At 39.0% G+C, this 20,267-nt stretch overlaps 1 protein-coding gene and 1 long non-coding RNA gene across 12 annotated transcripts in view; one reads left to right on the top strand and one right to left on the bottom strand.

The window, feature by feature from the left end:
* Nucleotides 1-20,267, bottom strand: part of LOC131691432 (beta-arrestin-1) — a 253,193-nt gene that overhangs the window by 21,671 nt on the left and 211,255 nt on the right. For 7 of the 11 annotated variants that reach the window (XM_058977814.1, XM_058977815.1, XM_058977818.1 and 4 more), the window contains exons 5-8: nt 18,283-18,642; nt 18,061-18,218; nt 2,538-2,681; nt 405-434 (exon numbers count right to left, since the gene is read on the bottom strand). In XM_058977814.1, coding sequence (XP_058833797.1) covers nt 405-434; nt 2,538-2,681; nt 18,061-18,218; nt 18,283-18,642 — 692 coding nt within the window. Of the gene's footprint in view, nt 1-404; nt 435-2,537; nt 2,682-15,623; nt 15,759-18,060; nt 18,219-18,282; nt 18,643-20,267 lie in introns of all 11 variants that reach the window. The other 4 variants (XM_058977821.1, XM_058977823.1, XM_058977819.1 and 1 more) reach the window with 3 other exon arrangements.
* Nucleotides 17,120-18,136, top strand: LOC131691436 (uncharacterized). The gene is made up of 3 exons (XR_009305773.1): nt 17,120-17,518; nt 17,775-17,931; nt 17,998-18,136. It is a non-coding gene; the product is annotated as an uncharacterized LOC131691436 (long non-coding RNA).

Below are 20,267 nucleotides of genomic sequence, written 5' to 3'. Positions count from 1 at the left end.
TTTTGACATTCTCGAGAAGAACATCCTTTGTGCGGAACTCCACCACGATCTATTGGGAATACAGTTTTCCAGTTTAAATTATAAAAGATAATGAAATATTGATTTCTAAATATTTTTTTATGTTCAAGATATCGATACTCACATGAATAACGACAATATAAATATTAGGGACGTTTCCAAAATGTAGAAATAAATTTTATGTATAAGGTAATAGAAAATTCCAATCGCCTGACGAACCGCAAATTCGAATTATTATATTCGTTATAAACGCAAATAAAATTTTAATTTCACTGATGGTCGAGAGGCTAGTATGAGTGAATGATGACGATGGGAAAGAATGATAGAGCTACTATCTGCTAATAGAACGCAGCTGATTTTCTCTTAATATAAATGCGTCTGTGTACCTATATTTTCCATCAACCATGTTGCGAGACCTATAAAAAGGGGAAAAAGAAAAAAAGAGAGCACGGAATAAACAGATAGAGATGTGAAAAATCGTTCCAAATAAACTTTGCGAATGGCTTTTTATTGGGTGGACAATTTCGGGGTAATTTATTATGTGAAAGTTTTCGCTATCTCTACTTGTCGTCTGTATACAGTGCACGGGATGATTCGGGCGGATGTTGGAGTGTGAAGGACGAAATGGAAGCTTTTACATAAGTGAATGCATTGCGATGAATGGAGGGAGCGGACTGGATCGTGTGCGAACGCAATGGTGTAGTTAAGTTTTAAGTGAATTATAGCTCTTTCTTCTATTCGTTAAAGAGGGTAAATCGAAGAAGGAACTTTTAGTCGAATAATTTACTTTGCACTTCCAATAAAAAATCTTTGGTTCATATTGAGCTCGTTTATTCGCCTAGCTTAACCTAGGTAATAAGCATGAAAAACATTCATATAACATATGAGTCGTTTAACTTTTATGGAATAGAAAATACATATTCTCTGCTTAGAGATATCGTATGTTAAATTACGTGAAGAAACTGGTTACACCATGCGATGCAACATGACATTGAATCTACAACAGTTGTAAAGACAGAAACACCACTAGCTGTTCTAGGATAACCAAACCGTTGACCGGGGTATACTTTTTCAGTAAAATTAATATCGAGATAAAGGACAAATCGTGTGGAAAATCGATGAAGTTTCCTATTACGCACATCCATTGTTCAGATCATTGTGTAACAAAGTCGGTTCAAAAAGAAAAGTTTTTGTGCCAAGATTGCCATATCGACAATTTTTTCTGTGATGTTACAATTTATTTAACAATTTTTGTTCACTTATTCTTCATTTTCAAAAATGACATATGACATGGTTTTTATTTTTATTCTGCAGTGAACATTCAGATATTTCATACTTTGAGAAATTTCACGCAGATTTTTATATAATTAATTCTATTCTAGGAACCACAGCTAGCGAGAACAGTTTGTTGACTAAAACACAAATTTCAATGTGGCATCCCCGTCCTATGTATCTACAGTATAACGGTTTGTGATAAGAAAGAGTACAGCAACTTTATTCTCGGGTACTATTCAAAACAACTGCAATATAGAACAGTCGTTGCCGGGTTAACGAGGCGATCAAACTAATGGATTGAAGCAGCGTCGTTAGCTGGAAAATGTCGCGAAGTTACAAGGGATTTACTGCCGTCATTCGCATAATGGTTTATCTACATGGGACAATCATGCGTACAACGGTAGCTTACTGGTGACCACCTATATACATACTAAAATCAATCAACTTTGTGTTTTTGTAGTTACTCTGCTGTAAATGTGATAGTAAGATGGAAACTAAATACTACATGATACGACTACTAGAAATACTACGTATACTACACCTACGGAATTGGTGGAAACAGGATACGCTGGAGGCGTTAATCAGAATAGATTGAAAAGTTGTGAAAGTGGCAGTAATAGAAAAAAAAACGCTCAAAATAATACATGAATGATATTAACAAAACTGTTAAACGAGCTCTGTAGACTTCTAACAAATTAAAAGGCTCAGAGTAAGAACGATCCAAATCAAAAGTGAGTTGGTTGCTTTTTATAATGTGTTCTACGTAAAGTAATTAAAGTTACTTCTGATCAAAAGTTTAACATTTAAGAATATCATTTCAAAAAATCTCAGAATCTTTAAAAGCAAAATATCTAGGCAAAAAGTCGCCTAGAATGTATAAAAATACAGTAATCAAATCAAGATTAAAGCTGTTAATTCGTGTCCTTTATTTCGTAAAACATAACCCAAAACCACCTATTAGTAGCTGAAGCTTTCTCGCACTGACTTTCCCTCATTAACGAGCTTAAACACACGACACAAAATAACACCTTAACACATCCCCTAATTAGAAGCTCTTTTGGACTACTAATTGGACGAAAGAGTCACACCACCGAACATGTCATTACGAAAAAAAACCAAAAGCACACACACAACAACAACAAAAAAACGATCACATCACGACACCGATAAACGCCGAATCGTAAAAGCAACAGGCGGATAGTAAAAAAAAGGTAAAACAGTTGCGGAAAAAAACATAAACTTACAACGTGCTTGAGGCCAGATTGGTGTCCTCATGCTTCAGCTGCCCATCCAGGGCCAAGCCCCACTTGTCCTTGTTGTTAGCCAACAGTGGAGTCAGCGTAAACACTTTGGAAAGTGTGAAACCGGGCGCCACTTGACATCCGTCCCTGTGCGGTGGTGGTTAGTTTCGTTGTTTTTTTTTTGGTGGGGGAGTCGAATGTGGGTGAACGGTCGCACATACGCCGCCCACACACACATACATACCGTACACAAACACACAAGGTGGTAGCAAAAAGGGTAAGCGCCGTTCGAGTTCGGGAATGATGTGGCGCGAGGTGCGAGAAAAATGAAAGAAAAACAAAAAATGATTCAATTTAGCATGACTTAATCAAATTGTACGTGACTTGTCCCGCTGAGCTGTTTTATGTGCACAGCCGTGAGGACAGAGAGCGGAGCAAGCGGACCGTCATCAACGCGAGAGGGCATTTTTCACTCGATCAAGGCGCGCTTAGCTGCTGCAACTGCTATTATGGGTAGCACTGTTTCCACTTGGTTCCGCGTGTATTCGTCCTGTTAAACAGTGAGTGAGTGGCATGCTTGTTAGAAAAAAATGTAGACTTGAAGTCTAACTCCAGAATGCTACTTGACTACGGTTTTTTAATCTATGGGATTTAAATTATAAATGTTTAACATATTGAAAGGTTCGATTTCGTGTAACATATGCACATAAACCAATTCATCTTTCCTAGAAAATATACTTGTCATGTGCATGTTTGGAAATTTCCACGTACTTACCATATGTAATATGCATGGAAACGATGGAGAACAGATAACACATGCATATACTCTGTCGGCTAGGTTCACAGACGCCAAATTTAGTCGATAAATTTTATTTCTATATAGGAGGGTGGCATGGCTCACACCTTGGCATCTGGTTTTTGCGTTTTGCCACAGTGCAGTGCCGAGGGTGCATGTTAGGAGGAATAATTGCGAGGGGTAAAAAGTTTCGTTATGGGAGTTCGACCACTACCTACTGGCAATCCAGAGTGGAATCCGATAAACTATGCTACGATTTTGTTGGAGTGAGTGAGAGTGAACACGGGAGTTTTGAACCGATATGGAAAGGATGCAACACAAGTTTATTCGAAAACCACATTTCAATTTAGCTCTGACCAAAAAGTTAAGAACTGCAGAAGCTAAGTTTTGGTATATTAGCATAGAATATTAGTATGGTGTTTCCTCTTGTAATTTTAGAAAATTTATAGTACCTAAATGGGTCGACGTGAGGCATTGAACTCATCTATTATAAACATAATTGTTTCTTAACATACACAGAAGTTATTATTCCCAAAATCGTGAACAAAGTGCCATGAATTCTGGAATGATCACGTATTTACGTTACGAAAACAGAACCATGAATAAAATTATGGGTTTTAAAATTATACTCAATGTGTCTTCAGTAACGCCAGTATAACGCTTTTATTAATGGTGATATTTGTTTTCGTTTTGTGAGCTTCAGTCACGGTTTCCGCCATGTCATTACCAAATCGATTTAGTGTACGTGAACACTTTATGAATATTATTCATAAAACCTTGCATATGCATAGTCTTTTCTCGTATTTTCTGGTGGTCACGAAACGCGGAATATTATTCATGAATCCTTTCAATCATTGTGAACTAGTGCATATATTAGTCACGATTCAATATCATTGCTCGTGAAATAGTACACAAAATCATAAAATACTATTCATGTATGCGTGAACTGATTCATGATTCGTAGTATATTTCGTTACCCGGAAGATGAACCCAGATTGTCTTGATGCCTTTACCCACGATGTATGAAGTATGTGGTTTGAGCGTTAGTGCCAAATCCGTGATGACTCCGAAATTCTTTATGTTAGTACTTTGGAATGCTTCACAAAATCATAACACATCATTTATGGATAGGTTTCAATTGATTCTTGATTCCAAGGATAATAGTCACGACCAGTGATGTACCGCTGGGAAAAATTGAATCTTCCCTGGTTTTTATTTTTGGGTTTTAAGCGTTTTATCGAATTTAGAATGCTTGTTTAGCGTTTTTTTAAGAATCTAGCATTTAGGTTTAAGCAACCGAAAATTAGAGTGGCAAGGGTAGAACATGCTTTGCAATACTCATTTCAAATATCTTAAAATGTAAAAATCGAATGTAAACATAAACGTAAAAATCGGACAGAGATCCTTCAGCATGAGAATCGCTTAGAAAGTTCTCACCCGAAAAGTTTGGCAAGGAACCTCCAGTATAATAGGTTCGCAGCAAAATCCGTATAACGTTACATTCAAGATTGAAAGTCGGATAAAGAAAAGTATTTTGTATGAACCGCATATATTTTTACGGTTTTTATACCAAAGGTTTTTTTAATCGACTCTTACATGGAAGAGATCCTGTTCGATTTTTATATTCTAATATATTTACAACAGGTTTTATGAAGCATGTTTTGTTCTTGCGACATCTATTTTCGGTCACTCATTTAGTCCGCAGCCAACAAATTTCAGCTCGTTTGATATAATACATCATCGAACAACAGTCATAGTTACCCTGACTAATAAAAATCAGAATAATCATGTGATGCACAAGCCATTTTTGTCCTGCTTGTTACTCATTTTAGAAGTTGTTTCACTTTTAACGAAGTTAGATAATTTTTCACTCAAAAATTTAGTAAATGCCTACTCAATTTGGTAAAAAGTAAAAAAGAGTAATGCGCAGAAAGAGACCGCACCGCAATCAGAACTCCCACAAATTGCAATACGAATTCTTTCGGCTGGTTGTGGATTCGCAGTAAGAAACGAAATAGACTTAGCTTAGCTCGTGTTGGAAACCTATTTAAATACAAAATTGGTGAAGAAATGTGGAATCAACGATCAGGCAATGATTAAATCCAGAAAGACTTATCAGAATTTTGAGATTTAGGCCAATCTTTATGACAATAATGCTCATAACCAAAACAAATGCAATAAAAATTGGACTAAACCGTTTTGCGCGTTAAGGGCACAAGACCTAATTTTAATTAAGTTTTGTTTCTTGAACCAAAAGACAAGAGTTCGTCTTCGCTTTCTCGTCAGCAAACCAGAGCTATATCTGCTTCCCGGGACATCATTCGGGACATGTGGCTTTAGGCGTTCACATATGTCGTGTGAACTGTTTGGAATTTTTTGTGTCTAACTAGTGCTAATTTGGGTACTAGTTTAGATACATCGTCTAACTAGACACCCAGATGGTGCTAGTTACTGACGAGATGAATTCGAAACACAAAAAAACAAAACTTAATTAAAATTAGGTCTTGTGCCCTTAACGCGCAAAACGGTTTAGTCCAATTTTTATTGCATAATACCAGGCGTTTGGTTTCTTGAACCAAAAGACAAGAGTTCGTCTTCGCTTTCTCGTCAGCAAACCAGAGCTATATCTGCTTCCCGGGACATCATTCGGGACATGTGGCTTTAGGCGTTCACATATGTCGTGTGAACTGTTTGGAATTTTTTGTGTCTAACTAGTGCTAATTTGGGTACTAGTTTAGATACATCGTCTAACTAGACACCCAGATGGTGCTAGTTACTGACGAGATGAATTCGAAACACAAAAAAACAAAACTTAATTAAAATTAGGTCTTGTGCCCTTAACGCGCAAAACGGTTTAGTCCAATTTTTATTGCATAATACCAGGCGTTTGGTTTCTTGAACCAAAAGACAAGAGTTCGTCTTCGCTTTCTCGTCAGCAAACCAGAGCTATATCTGCTTCCCGGGACATCATTCGGGACATGTGGCTTTAGGCGTTCACATATGTCGTGTGAACTGTTTGGAATTTTTTGTGTCTAACTAGTGCTAATTTGGGTACTAGTTTAGATACATCGTCTAACTAGACACCCAGATGGTGCTAGTTACTGACGAGATGAATTCGAAACACAAAAAAACAAAACTTAATTAAAATTAGGTCTTGTGCCCTTAACGCGCAAAACGGTTTAGTCCAATTTTTATTGCATAATACCAGGCGTTTGGTTTCTTGAACCAAAAGACAAGAGTTCGTCTTCGCTTTCTCGTCAGCAAACCAGAGCTATATCTGCTTCCCGGGACATCATTCGGGACATGTGGCTTTAGGCGTTCACATATGTCGTGTGAACTGTTTGGAATTTTTTGTGTCTAACTAGTGCTAATTTGGGTACTAGTTTAGATACATCGTCTAACTAGACACCCAGATGGTGCTAGTTACTGACGAGATGAATTCGAAACACAAAAAAACAAAACTTAATTAAAATTAGGTCTTGTGCCCTTAACGCGCAAAACGGTTTAGTCCAATTTTTATTGCATAATACCAGGCGTTTGGTTTCTTGAACCAAAAGACAAGAGTTCGTCTTCGCTTTCTCGTCAGCAAACCAGAGCTATATCTGCTTCCCGGGACATCATTCGGGACATGTGGCTTTAGGCGTTCACATATGTCGTGTGAACTGTTTGGAATTTTTTGTGTCTAACTAGTGCTAATTTGGGTACTAGTTTAGATACATCGTCTAACTAGACACCCAGATGGTGCTAGTTACTGACGAGATGAATTCGAAACACAAAAAAAACAAAACTTAATCAAAACAAATGTTTAGATAACAATACATTAATGTTCAATTATTAAAACTTCAAAAGCTTCAAAAAACCCAAACTTCCCATGAAAAAACCGCTTTAACCGGGAAAAAACCTTTGTTTTTTCCCCAAAATTTTACAAACCCGATTTGGTACATCACTGGTCACGACTGAACATTCGTGTTCGTGAAATAGTTCACAAAATCATAAAATATTCATGGGTTCGTAAACTGGTTCATGATTCGTAGTACATGATTCACGATCTATCTGGAGTGCTTGTGATATTTAGAAGATATCACTAATCATTTTCAATTTCATGAAGTTTTCACGAGAATAGTTCTTCATGACCATATGCAGGGTTGCATGAAATTGAAAATGGTTAGTGATATCTCTACAAAATATGGATTTTTATTATGAAATATCATATACTTATGTTGAGCGTCTAGTGACTAGTAATAGGTGCGAGCAGCAGATTTAAGAAACCTATAAGGACCCTGAACGTTTGTTATTCATTTGATAAGGTTCAATGTGATGTCCGAACAGAAAACTAAAGCTGCGCTGAGCACCAAGAAATACATTATAGAGCCACAAATCATGTTCGTCTTATAGTTCACAAAACAAGATACGGTATATAAATTACGAAAATCGTGAGTAAGAACCTGAAATCCTGAACACGAATCACACCACTCGTGACTAGAATATCGAAAATCTTGAACAAGATCCTGAAATCATGAACACAAATCACTTTACTTGTGACTAAGATATCACGATAACGTGAATATAAATTACCAAAATCGTGATCCTGAAACCACATAAATCATACTACTCTGCTAGAAAAATTCGATACGAATCTTGTGAATAAAATATCTCGATAACGTGAATACAAATTATGAGAATCGTGACAAAGGTCCGGAAATCCTGAACAAAAATCTGATAGTATACTCATGAATAAAATATAAAGGTAACGTGATGATACAATGCGAAAATGGTGACAAAGCTACATGATTTGTTTAACTGTCGATTCTTGTAGCTGATATAGTTAATACAAACCAAATTATAAACACTATCGAATACCAAACATGTACAGGGTATGATATAGTACCATATATATTCCTCGCGCGAACTATTTTTCTTTAAAAACACAAATAGTTTTACGAATACGAGGCTCACTATTCAATATTTCAGGAATTTGGTCACGACATTCGTAAATCGTTCAGTTGACGAAAAATTGATTTCTTTCGCGAATCCATGAATGGATTTTTCCAGTGTACGTCCTTGTGCTTATTACTACAAAGTTTTTCAAAGGTGTTAAATGTAACTTTCTGCTCTGACAGAATTACGCATGAGTTGGCAAGCTGGTATCCGGCAGGTTAAAATCTCTCGAAGTATTTCAGCAAAGAATTGACTCATTGGTTTCTGTTCACATGTCGTACGATGCGACTAACAACAGATGTGGCTGTGGTCCACTAGGAAGTTGATAACATAATTCTATTATTTTTCTCCTGAAAAACAGCCTAGAGGCCGTGTGGCATGTGTTCTGCCGTGACTGAATGACTAGCATGATTAAAATATGCTAATCGCGCAAGGAGTGTCGTGGGCATTATCTCTGCTAAGTTAAGCGAATCTCCTACACAGTGAACGTTTGTTTCTTCGAAAATCGTGGGATTCAAATGGTGGTCATGTCATTATTGCCCATTTCCGGGTTCGCTATAGGTGATTATAAACCAACGTGTTTGATATCTTCTGGTTGTTGTATAATAAGTGCCGGTAATGAAATGTGCAATACTCTGATTGACCATGATCAGAGTAGCACAAATTAATCTTCGGCATAAACGTACAGCAACTATGAATCTATCCCGCCTTGTGCAGGAAGGAAAAGCTTCCGTAGGTTCAAGAACTGTATTTCCATGAAAGACACTTCTATGTTGGAAAGCTACCCGTCTTCGCAGCTTACAACAGAATGGCATAACAAATCCACGTGAAATGCCTCGTGCATGTAAACTTGTGAATAGTGCTGTCGACGCATATCTTCTATCCGACCTCACAACTCGTGATATTTGTACTGTCACAGTCAATATGACTGTTGATAACATAAACAGAAAATACGTCTATTGTTCAGCATATTCGCCGCATAATAAATAATCTCTTTCTGATGATTTTAAAAGGGTTGTATCATACTGTGGCAGAAATGAGTTTCCACTCATAATTGGCAATGATGCAAACTAATTTGGGGCAGCTCAGATATCAATTTGAGATGCACCGAATTGATGGACTATTCAATCAGCACAAATTTGCATATACTTAATGTAGGAAATTATCAAACATTAGCCCGACCTGGTAGAGAATAGGTGTTAGATGTAACTCTCTGTAATGACGGTATTACGCATGAGTTAACCAACTGGCTCGTACCCAACGAACTCGAATGAATGATAGTTATAGTCTTTGATCATTTAAAGTCTAGATGTAGCAACCTCTTGCGGTTCTACTGTGTGATAATACAATTTTGAAGTGAAAATTTTGCTGGGAAGTTTTGAGAACCAAGTCGATTACAGAGAAAATAAAGCAATATTTTTGCAGTATCGACGACCGTTCTCTGGAATTTCTGGCGAAAAAGGGTTATAAACCTTACGTCAAAAGTTTAGAAACTTGAATTGGCTTAAGACGAATTTAAATGACAATGTCTTTTCGAGAGTGTTGTCGTTCTGTTATCTCAATATACTCTCGTGGGTGTTGATATATCCGCTCATCGAGATGTGTCTTTTATTCCCTTGGAAGTGAAGAATACTTTGATATTGTCTATGGTCTCTGTATCGTTATCTACCTTATCCCTAACCTTATACTTCCCCAATTCTTCCCATCAGGAAAATGATAAAAAGACAAATCAGGGCAAGGCACAAATCTTCGATCAACATGGGGAACATGCCATTTGAGCCAGTCGCTGCTGATTCCTGATTCACACAAAACTACAAGGCGATTACCGTTTCAAACGTCGCCTACAAAGTACTATCACAGATCCTATCCTGACGTCTATCATCACTGGTAAACGGATTTGTGGTAGTTATCAAACGGTCTTCATCAACGGTAGATTACCAACTTTTTACTATACGGAAAATCCTACAAAAATGTCGTAAATAACAAGTCCTGACACAACACTTGTTCATCGATGATTATCGAGCTATGAAAAATCTTGTACGAAAATGGCATCCTCGGGAACTTGACGATGGACACGATGGGTGGGTCATGTTTTAATAATGCAGAACAAGTCCTCATGTTGACTTTCACATTAAATCAGGCAGGTACAAGACAAGGAGGAGAACAGCATTCACGGCAACCGGATCAAATTCAGCAGGACCTGGGGAGTACTGGGTAGCCTGAAAATTTAGAGACAAGCGGCCGCAGACATATCAAATAATTGTTGTTCAGAGTTAATCCTGAAGGGATGTAAAATCAGGTAAAAAATAATAAATAGAGGACATGGATCTCTCCGCGACAATCTACGGAGCGCTTAAGGGGTTATATACAAAGTTGTGGCGAAAAATTGAAATAAGTTCGTCATTTTTTTAAAGCGTTTTATTTGAAAAAGCGAAAGACAGATCGTTGGTAGCACTATCGAAGATAGAAAAAAAAACAAGTCGAATTAAAAAAATATTCAAGGTTGACGGAGTTATCGCCGATCCCCCGAAAAAATGATTTACTCGAATTCAACTTGGTTCGTCTGCTAGAGCCCATCAAACTACCAACTATCAATTTTCATAAGAAGCTGATAAAATCGGGTCAAAAAGCTGATATCGCCGATCCCCCGAAAAGTGTTTTTTTGTAGAGGGTTGCGGTGAACGCTCTCCAAGCCGAACCACACAATTGAAATCCAAAAACTAAAAAGATTATTGAAGGAAAATGTATTGTGGTGTACTTGAACGGATCGATTTCCCAAAAAAAAAAAAATTTCTTGCGTATAAAACATGCTGACCAAAAAATTAAGTTTCGGTAGTGCTCAAAATTTTAAACAAAAATTCATTGCAAAGAATCGAATTTTTTTTTGATGAAAAAGAAACTGTTCAAGTACACAACAATTTAAAACAAAATTTAGGCAAATCGGATGAATTGTTCTTGAGATATCACGTTCACCGCAACGGTACTTTTCAAAATACATACTTTATCCCGGGATAATTGCGTTTAAAGTTTTGTGTTAACTTCATTCGTGGAAGAACCTGCGCGCTGCAAATGGCTGTAATTTAAAATCTAGTGCTCCGATCCGGATGAAATTTCGCGCAGATATTTTCCAAAGTATGTAGTTTTAGAACATTCAATAAATTTTTTTCGATTTTTTGAGTTCCAACTTTGTATATAACCCCTTAAAGTAACTCCTATCACTCGGGATGTTTTAACCACTGCATAGAAAACATGCTAAACGAAAGGTATGAATGCAAAATCACTCGCTGATCCTTCATATGACTGATTGTTTCAATTTCTACTTCCAGTAGATGGTCTTTCATCTGTGAAATAAAGTTTGAAGCTGATGTTGGAGGACAATCTTCAATTCAACAGATCAAACGAAATCTTTTGAGATCGTCCACACAGGACAGTCATGGAGTGTTTTAGAGCAATATATGCACCGTTGAAGTACAGCAAAAATATCAATTGTCTCAAGTGGCTTTCTTAATGTATTCCTGGCGTGGAAGTGAATGTGGGTGTCCGATGATCTCATGTGACAACTACTGTTTTAGTTTGTGAGAAAAGTTTGGAACCATAGCAAAACACTACCACTGAATAAAAATCTACTCTTTTTGTCGAAGATAGAAACAGTAGATTAAACGCTGTCAGATGCCGAGATGTGAAGCTAGCTCACACAACTTAGAACCGGCGTTCAGTGATGCAATTCGATGATAATCGTTGATGTCTTGCTTACTTCGCTTTTTTTAGGAATTGAAAACATATCCGCGTATTTCCAAAAAGATGGAAAAACGCTACTAGCAATATATACACAAAATGTGTGTAGAAGCGGAATCACTAAAATGTCGATGTGTCTTGTCAGAAAAATTTAAGGAAATTCATCGGGTCGCCAATCAATATCGTGCTTCCATTTATTCATTTTACACTTTTAATATTATGGTTCGTGAATGTGAATTCGTAATATTGCATAAGTTTTCAGAATTTTTCAAACTAAGAACAACATTGTGGAACAATACGTTGAAAATTAATTTGTATCATTAGGATTAGCAGAAAACTGCAATTACATGTCTGATTAGTGACGCAGTAGTTTGTCCAATCGAACTCATCATCTGCTGGTGGATCCAATCGAACTTACCTGCTGGTGAATTTCAAGGCAGCGTACGATTTCGTGAAATGAAAAAAAAAAACTGTGGCAGATAATACTTGATCATGACTTTCCAACAAGACTGATTAGTCTGATTTTCATAAAGCTGGTATTCGACTGTGAGTAGGACTTTCTACAGTTTGCGTAATGCGTAATCAGCTAAAGTCCCGTAGCTTACGGACACTCCTGTCTAACGCAAAGCAATGACGTTACCGACGACAAGCCTTTTATTAAAGACTACCGCGTATACGTACCCGCTCACACAGTTGAGAGCGGCGGTGTGGTTGCCGATTCGAGTTTATTGTGGGTGAATCTAATGAGAACTGAGCAGCTTAAGTACGTGGTACGTACGTGATCTAAACAAAATTGTTCTAAACTCGAGCAAATTCTCAATTGTCACGTTTGTGCGAAAACGTCTTCCGTTCCAGTTCAACTACCGTCTGTTCGACTGTCACCTCCTGGATCTTGGAGTTATCTTGGATTCGGTACTAACATTCAATTCACATACTTTATATATTGTGGACAAGGCATCAAGACAGCTAGGAATAATATTCCGAATGGTTAATAAACTTCAGAGACGTATACTGTCTTAAATCGCGTTATTGCGCTGGTCCGCTCAACGTTAGAATTTTGTTCTGCTGTTTGGAATCCGCGCTACCAGAACGGGATTGACTGAAGCGAGGCTGTCCAATGCCGGTTCATACGCTTTGCCCTTCGACATCGCCCATGGCGAAAAATATTCCACCTGCCGTTCTACGAAAACCGTTGCTAGTTAATACACGTCGATACACTCAGCGTAAGGAAGGACTGCTCTCGAGCCCTATTCATCTCGGACTTACTCTCTGCCAGAGTGGATTGCTCTACAATCCTGAAACGCCTGAATTTTCAAGCCCGCATTCGAACATTCTTCTGTGACTACCTTTTAGGAGAACCAACTACGGTCGCCACATTGCTGTTGACTTAGACTTCAGCGAGTTTTCAATATAGTTGCCACAGGCTCCGACCTCCACTGGACTAGAAATACGATTAAAATAAGTTTTTTTTTTCTATCCTGAAATGTAACTAAGCTAAGAACCACCATTAGGGCCAAGGGATCTGTTGGTGTTGATACAACAAATAAACAAATAAGGCATGGTGTGACAAGTCCGCAGAAAATCATGAGGATGACTGAATGCTGAAAAATGTCTCTATTATGGGGAGAGTCTACATCATATGTTAGCATGCCTCAAAAACAAACAGCGCCCAGAGAATTAGAAGCGTTCACTTAAAAGACGCTCATTTGCAGAAAACGTTTCGTGCAACCACATTAAATCGTTCGTACAAAACTATTTGCAGTGCCCGCGTTCGCAAATATCACAGTATACCAAAACTCAAATAAAAAAAATCGTTGCACTGGACGGCTCATTCTGTCACATACATCTGGACCATTGGCTCCGTCAAATGGCTACCGACAGCTCTCAATTGACCGATAGCCTGAGGCTGTTTTATTACAGGACATGACAGCGGAAACGGTTTTGGGAGCTTTCTGTGAGATTTGAATTTTACTATTCGACGTGCTTCAAACGATTTCCACAGATAAAGGTAGACAATTTGAATCCGAAATCTTTCTCGATTTATCAAGGCTTTCAGTACCACAACGTGTACGAACAACCGCTTACCATCCCAGGCAAACGATTTCGTCTAACATTCTATTGAACGTTGAACTACCTCTGTTGACATAGTTTGAAGTTTTAAATGCGCAATTTAAAATTCCTTATTTCTTTAATGCAAGTCATCTACCAATGTCAAGATATTAACATTCATATTCATGTTCACTCGCTTTCGTGCCAACACGACACGACCGAATGTTTACTCGGTTGTGCTCATAATCGGATCATATGTCAAATACGGAATCGAACAACAACTCTACTTGCCCACGCTCGAAATATACACAAATTCTAAAGTGCAATCAGCAAAGTCCATAATTGCATTACCATGGAGGCTGGTCAACCGAAAAGTGAATGCCAAATGGAAAACCTGTACGTGCTGTGCCGAGCCGCAGTAGGCAGACGACGACGACCACGTTTTCAGATTCAAGCGTCATTGTGCAATTTTTATAAGCCGACGGGGGTCTAAATATTCAATGATTGCTGGCCAAATTACTATTAGCGCACTGGTAGCATACCCCAACCAGCCAACAGATGGTTTCACCACCTGGATGGAGCTAAATGGGCATACCACCACGAAAAAGTGTTACAAGCAAACGGAGCACGTACCGACAATGTTTTGAACCAGCCAGCTTCAACCTGATAGACATCGCATGTCGACTGTGGCAGTGACTTTTTCCTACTGCATTTTCACTTTTTATTCCGCGAGGTGTTGCTCTGATTTAGTTTTTATTATTGACTTCGCTCGAATTTGTAAGGTTGTGAGATAAAATGGGTTTAACTGGTACATAAATACAAAGTTTTGATGGCACCTGAGAATTGGATTTTACCTAAAAATGAACTGAAATTAAAGTAGAGCAAAAATAAATAAATACTTTGTTGTAATTTTATTTTCGTTCACAGCCACACCAGCGTTTCCACATAAACAGCAAATATGATGGAGACGGCTGGTGGTTAGTCAAACTTTTCACCGTTTCGGTGGAAATCTGAATTACGACATAGACGTTTTTCAAATCACTTATTCTATCTTTTTCCTGGTCATGGGCGGGACACATTTTAAGTTTCTTCACAGCGCAGCGTAGGAAACCTTTTTTTCAGGTTAGCAAGGTGAGCGGTGCGTTTCTTCATCTCTCTACAGATTTGTGCACGTGCGGTGAAGCAAGAATGTGACAAGTGCAAACTAACATGTGCAAAAGTGTACAGGTAGAGCATCGAAAGCCATAGCCACCTTTACACCGGATTTAGCAGCGAGATGATCGAAAGCGGCCGCCGTCTACATCATGCCCCATGTTACTACGGTTAGTCTGCTTCAGATTCTCCTATCGGACGGCGAGGTTGGAGTGGGTGTATGTGTGCATCTGGATATGACGAGTATTAATTTATGTTTTTGTGCAGAGTCATTACACTTTCATCCCATCAACAAAAGAATCAAGCTACCGAACGAGCGGGATGAATTGAATTGCGGCGTAGTATGTCTCATCGAGAAAGGAGTCTGGGATAGATGGGGGAAATGATGGCATTGATTGGATTTGAAGCGGGTATCTTACATCGTACTGGACGCCAGATTTGTGTCTTCGTGCTTCAGCTGGCCGTCGAGGGCGAGTCCTCGCTTGTGTTTGTTGTGCAGAGGCTTCACGATGAACACTTTCGACAGGGTAAAGCCGGGACCAACGGAAAACTCTCTAGATGAAATGGAAATTTATTTTTGCTTTCGCTTTGCTCAGAACGGTGGGAGAAATTTGAGATGAAAAAAAAAACAAAAACAATTATTCATGAAAGATAAAAATGCTCCATCCAGCGTACACTTTCTCTGTACTGTTACGAATGTGTTTAGTATATTGTTTAAATCGCCTTAATCAAAAAGAATATAACCGCTAGCATTTAAAACTCATCTAGTTCTGTAGAATAGTGCTCTAAAAGTTTGACGTTCGCTGACGATAAATGGAAATGTACCGTTTGAATACCGCCTGAAGTGGCTGGTAACAACCCTTCATTTATTTTTTATGCAAACGCGATGTTTCAAAGGCTTGCCATTAACCTATCTAGTTGGCTCCATTAGCAACCTCAATTAAAATGCAAATATTTCCAAATTAAGCTCCCCAGCTTCGCTTGAGAACAAACATTTATATTCCTGATGCCAGGTGCGTGAACTCTCGGTATACGAAACTCCAGTAGAGTTGTTACGAGGGTGGCCAAATGTCTGCTTCGGTATTAGCAGAAGTACCTATAGCGCATGATACATAGACACAAAATATTGGCCCGTTTCGAAGGTAGTTGTTTTGTATTAACTACATGATAGACATTTTTAATACTTCGTGATAGACGTGTTCTACATAGGCAGCACTTAGTTAACCTATTTGTGCCGTCGAAATAAGGATGCACGAAACATTTGGAATAATCTACTCGAATGCACATCATGCACAAGAGTAGAGGTAGCGAGAGTTACATTATCGTTAAACTACAGCGCTTGATCTACATGCAAAATTCAACTGGCATATCACAGCTGAAAACCTCCTGATACTACTGTAAGCCAAAACTTCAGCAGAAAACTGAATTAACTTTCACAAAAGTAGCCCAGTATCTATATGTATTTGCCGTTATTTGCCCAAATGTCCCATGTTCTATATGACTTCCTATCTACATGAGACAAGAATGCGTAGAACGGCAGAATTGCGTGTACCGATCGTGATTCATATGTTTATTGCTCTCGTTGTCAGACTGGTAAGCTGCGGTAAGCTCATTACGTTACACAATAAATAATGAACACCGAAACACAATAAAACTGGCTTCAGTCGATTTTTCCTGTACTCAGTATTTGAAAAGATTCCAACCAATCGCACACGTAGCGAGCACACGTGACCCCACAACTACCTTCCGTCTACACCGTAGTAAAAATTATTATGGAGACGCAAGTAATTGGATCAATCCTATAGGTGTACGAAACCACCTACACCTTTTTCACCCTTAACGATCAAAATTAAAACCAACCACAAAGCAAATAAAAGTAACAGTAATAAATTGCACACAAAAGGGGTGTGTCGATCACCAGTTGTGTCGTTTCAACCTCTTTGCCTGCTTTCCACTTCCAACGGGCTCCAAAGTTCATTTCTTGAAACCCAGGAGGGTACCCAATCAGGACAATTGTATATCAATTTCCCCCAGTCCATTCTACTACCTTCACGATACGAGTCGCTACGAAGGAAAGAAAAATAAATAAAAATGGAACCACGTGGATGGAGGCAAATTCCAGAAGTTCTCTGTTAGTAAATCACGCGACTATCAGACAGAGCAGAAACGGTATCTATGTGGGGTACCCCGCCAAGCCAGAGAGAAAGAGAGAGAGAGAGATCAGAGGGGAACAGGAAAAATTTACACCGGAGACACGTTCTGGAGCTTCTAATGCTGTGCCCACGGGGGCCACAAATTGATACGGTATTATGCGGTACGTGTTGAAATGTCGTTGGTTGGCCTTTGGACCGTTATGCCTGGTTTGTCAGCAGTTAAAAGACGCCGATGGCGTTGTTGTGTCGGTTCAGTGTATGCTGGTCGTTAACTGAACGATGATGCCGCTACCGGGTAAACTGCGACGGTGATGGCGTCAACACGGTACTGCGTTCTACGCAGTGGAATAGTTTCATGAACATGAACACTCCCCCGAGAGGCTGCATTCCAAATCATAGCATTTTTTTGTATTTCAGAATTTGTTCTACTTTCCAGCGATTCCAGTGAGGCCTTAATCCTTTGCCGTGTTAGGTTGGATGCAACATGCACCCAATTAAAACCCGCAAGGACAAAACAAACGCCACAGGAAACGGTCATATTGGTAGTGTATGCTGCGCTAGCTGCCTCGACGTTGTGAGTACCCTCTTTTCACTTGGCTGGAAGAAACTTTGCTTTGAACTTTGTCTCTCTTCCACACAGATACACACACACATAGCAGCTCGAACGGCGTTAGAAACACTTATCGGGAAAGGCAGTACTTACTCTGACTCGACCTCCGCAACAGTGCACTTGTACTGCGCCGTTGAGAAGAGACAAATGTCGGCAAATTGCCGCACGGACACTTTGATTTTCTTAACCGTTTTACTCGAGTTGTTCGCTATATGTACATTCACCGAAAGACTCTCGCCGTGATGGTAAAGCTGCGGAAAGAAAACGGATCATTAGATTTTTTGATAGTGAAAATTGTGTTAGCACGAGGCTTACCTCTTTATCCAAACTCGCTTCTAGGTGAATTTTATTTGGTTTCAGTATGTACTCCTTGCTGACCTCGATCGATGGTTGTTCGCCCAGCTTGGAGGGTGCGTACATAATTTTCCTAATTGCTAATCGCACCGAATTCCGCTTGTGAGGCTTGTCCTCGGGCGTTTCGCCCACGAATGCCTTCAACTCGTAGTCCACACCGCACGGTTTTCCGGTGTCGCCGGGAGCCGGCTGCAGCGAAACCGAGGCTGGACAGTGGGGTGGCACTTCGAAGTAGAACGGATAGGCATTCGGTCCGAGCTTGCGGATCAGTCGCTCCTGGAGGCGGGTCAGTGGTCGGTCTGTTTCCAGCGGTGGAAAGATCTGAAAATATACACACACAAAAAAAAGGAAAATATAAATAGAGCGACTAACAAAGATGCTTTTGCGTGCGATGGTTAGGCCTTGTGGGTTGCTATCTTTGGTGAATTAATCCTTTCCTCGTCAACAAAATGTAGCAATATATTTGCTCAGCTGGGGGTACCAAATAGAATGGAACACAGCGGGTTCGCTGCGATGATGAAATTAATGAAACGATCCAGTTGATGTTCTGAGTATTCATGCGCTGGCCAATAAGTTTGCCTGTGCGATGCTGACACTACATTTCCCCTTAGTTTTCCGAATAATCTTAATCTAAATTACACGAAATATGCTTAGGGAGCTCGTTGCAATTTATTAAATCAGCCGCTGTTGACATTTGCTCGAATCTTTCCCCGAAAGGAGCTAATGTCAATTAGGATTCGAGCCATTTGTGCGATTGGTGATGGTAAGAAAGATATAGAATTATTTGCAGCACAACTCCTTCAAATTCCTGTAACTTCAAAATAGTTGGTGCAAGGCTCGAATCTATAGTACATATTCAATGTAAAACTAATGCTAATTTCCGTGCATCAATTACACCGGTCCCTAACATGCATAAAGGAGGCAATGTAGGACAAACGATTTGCCTGTCAAATTAATTTATTTAATTTGTATATCCTACATTAATCGACCATTGACAGTGAAAATTGGAGACTGTCCGACATCACCATTTGCTGCCAGTTCGGGTGTGCCTCAGGGTAGTCCTCTCGGACCGTTCATATTTTTGCTCTATTTAAACGACTTGAATCATTTGCTGAAGTAATGAAACTCTCGTTTGCTAACGACTTCTAACTATATCACCTTATAAGGAATGTCAAATATGCAGATTTCTTGCAGTCCCCGTTGGATGTATTCACCCAATGGTGCTATACCAACAGGATGCTGATAAATGTCTCAGTGTTGGGTTAAATTTTTTACTCATAAGTTACTTTCGACTACAATATCTCACAGTTCGTTCTCAAACTGGAATTGGATACCAAAATAAACTTCCTCTAAGTCTCTAGGATACATTTTTAGAGCCACTAAGAACTTTACCAATTTTTAAATTTGGTTTAATTTTTTTTTATTGTTTTGTTTAAATTAAATTAATTTTGTTAAAATTGTTTAAAAGCACTATATTGCGCTTTGGTCCGTTCAACATTCGAATACCGCCCAGACTACGGGCATCTTATTCCCACAATGATAGTCAACGCATTGTAGCTATTCGGCGCAAATTTGTTCGATTCGCTGCATTTCGTCGACTCCCATGGAGGGACCTACTGAAAATTCCGAACTACATAGATCGCCGTACGCTTATTTACCTCGATCTCTTGTCTGGACGCCGGAATGTTTCAAAAGCAATGCTCCGAGGTTCCACAATATTTGAACATTGAAATTCGTCGTCGTAGTCTTCGAACGCATCCTTTTTTCAGCAAACATGAATTTTAAAGATTTCAAACCGTACCAAGATCGTTTATAAACAAAATGAAGTGCAATGGTCCTAGATGACTGCCCTGTGGCACACTAGAACAGATATCAAATGGTGTAGAAAGAGATTCGCCCAGACATTTGTTCCCTTAATCCGGTGAGATACGAGGCAATCCACTCTG

Source organism: Topomyia yanbarensis, chromosome 3 (assembly GCF_030247195.1).
Source record: "Topomyia yanbarensis strain Yona2022 chromosome 3, ASM3024719v1, whole genome shotgun sequence".
Classification (NCBI taxonomy): Eukaryota; Metazoa; Arthropoda; class Insecta; order Diptera; family Culicidae; genus Topomyia; species Topomyia yanbarensis.
The sequence above is the reverse complement of the archived record's forward strand: the minus strand, read 5'-3'. Positions and strand labels throughout refer to the sequence as shown.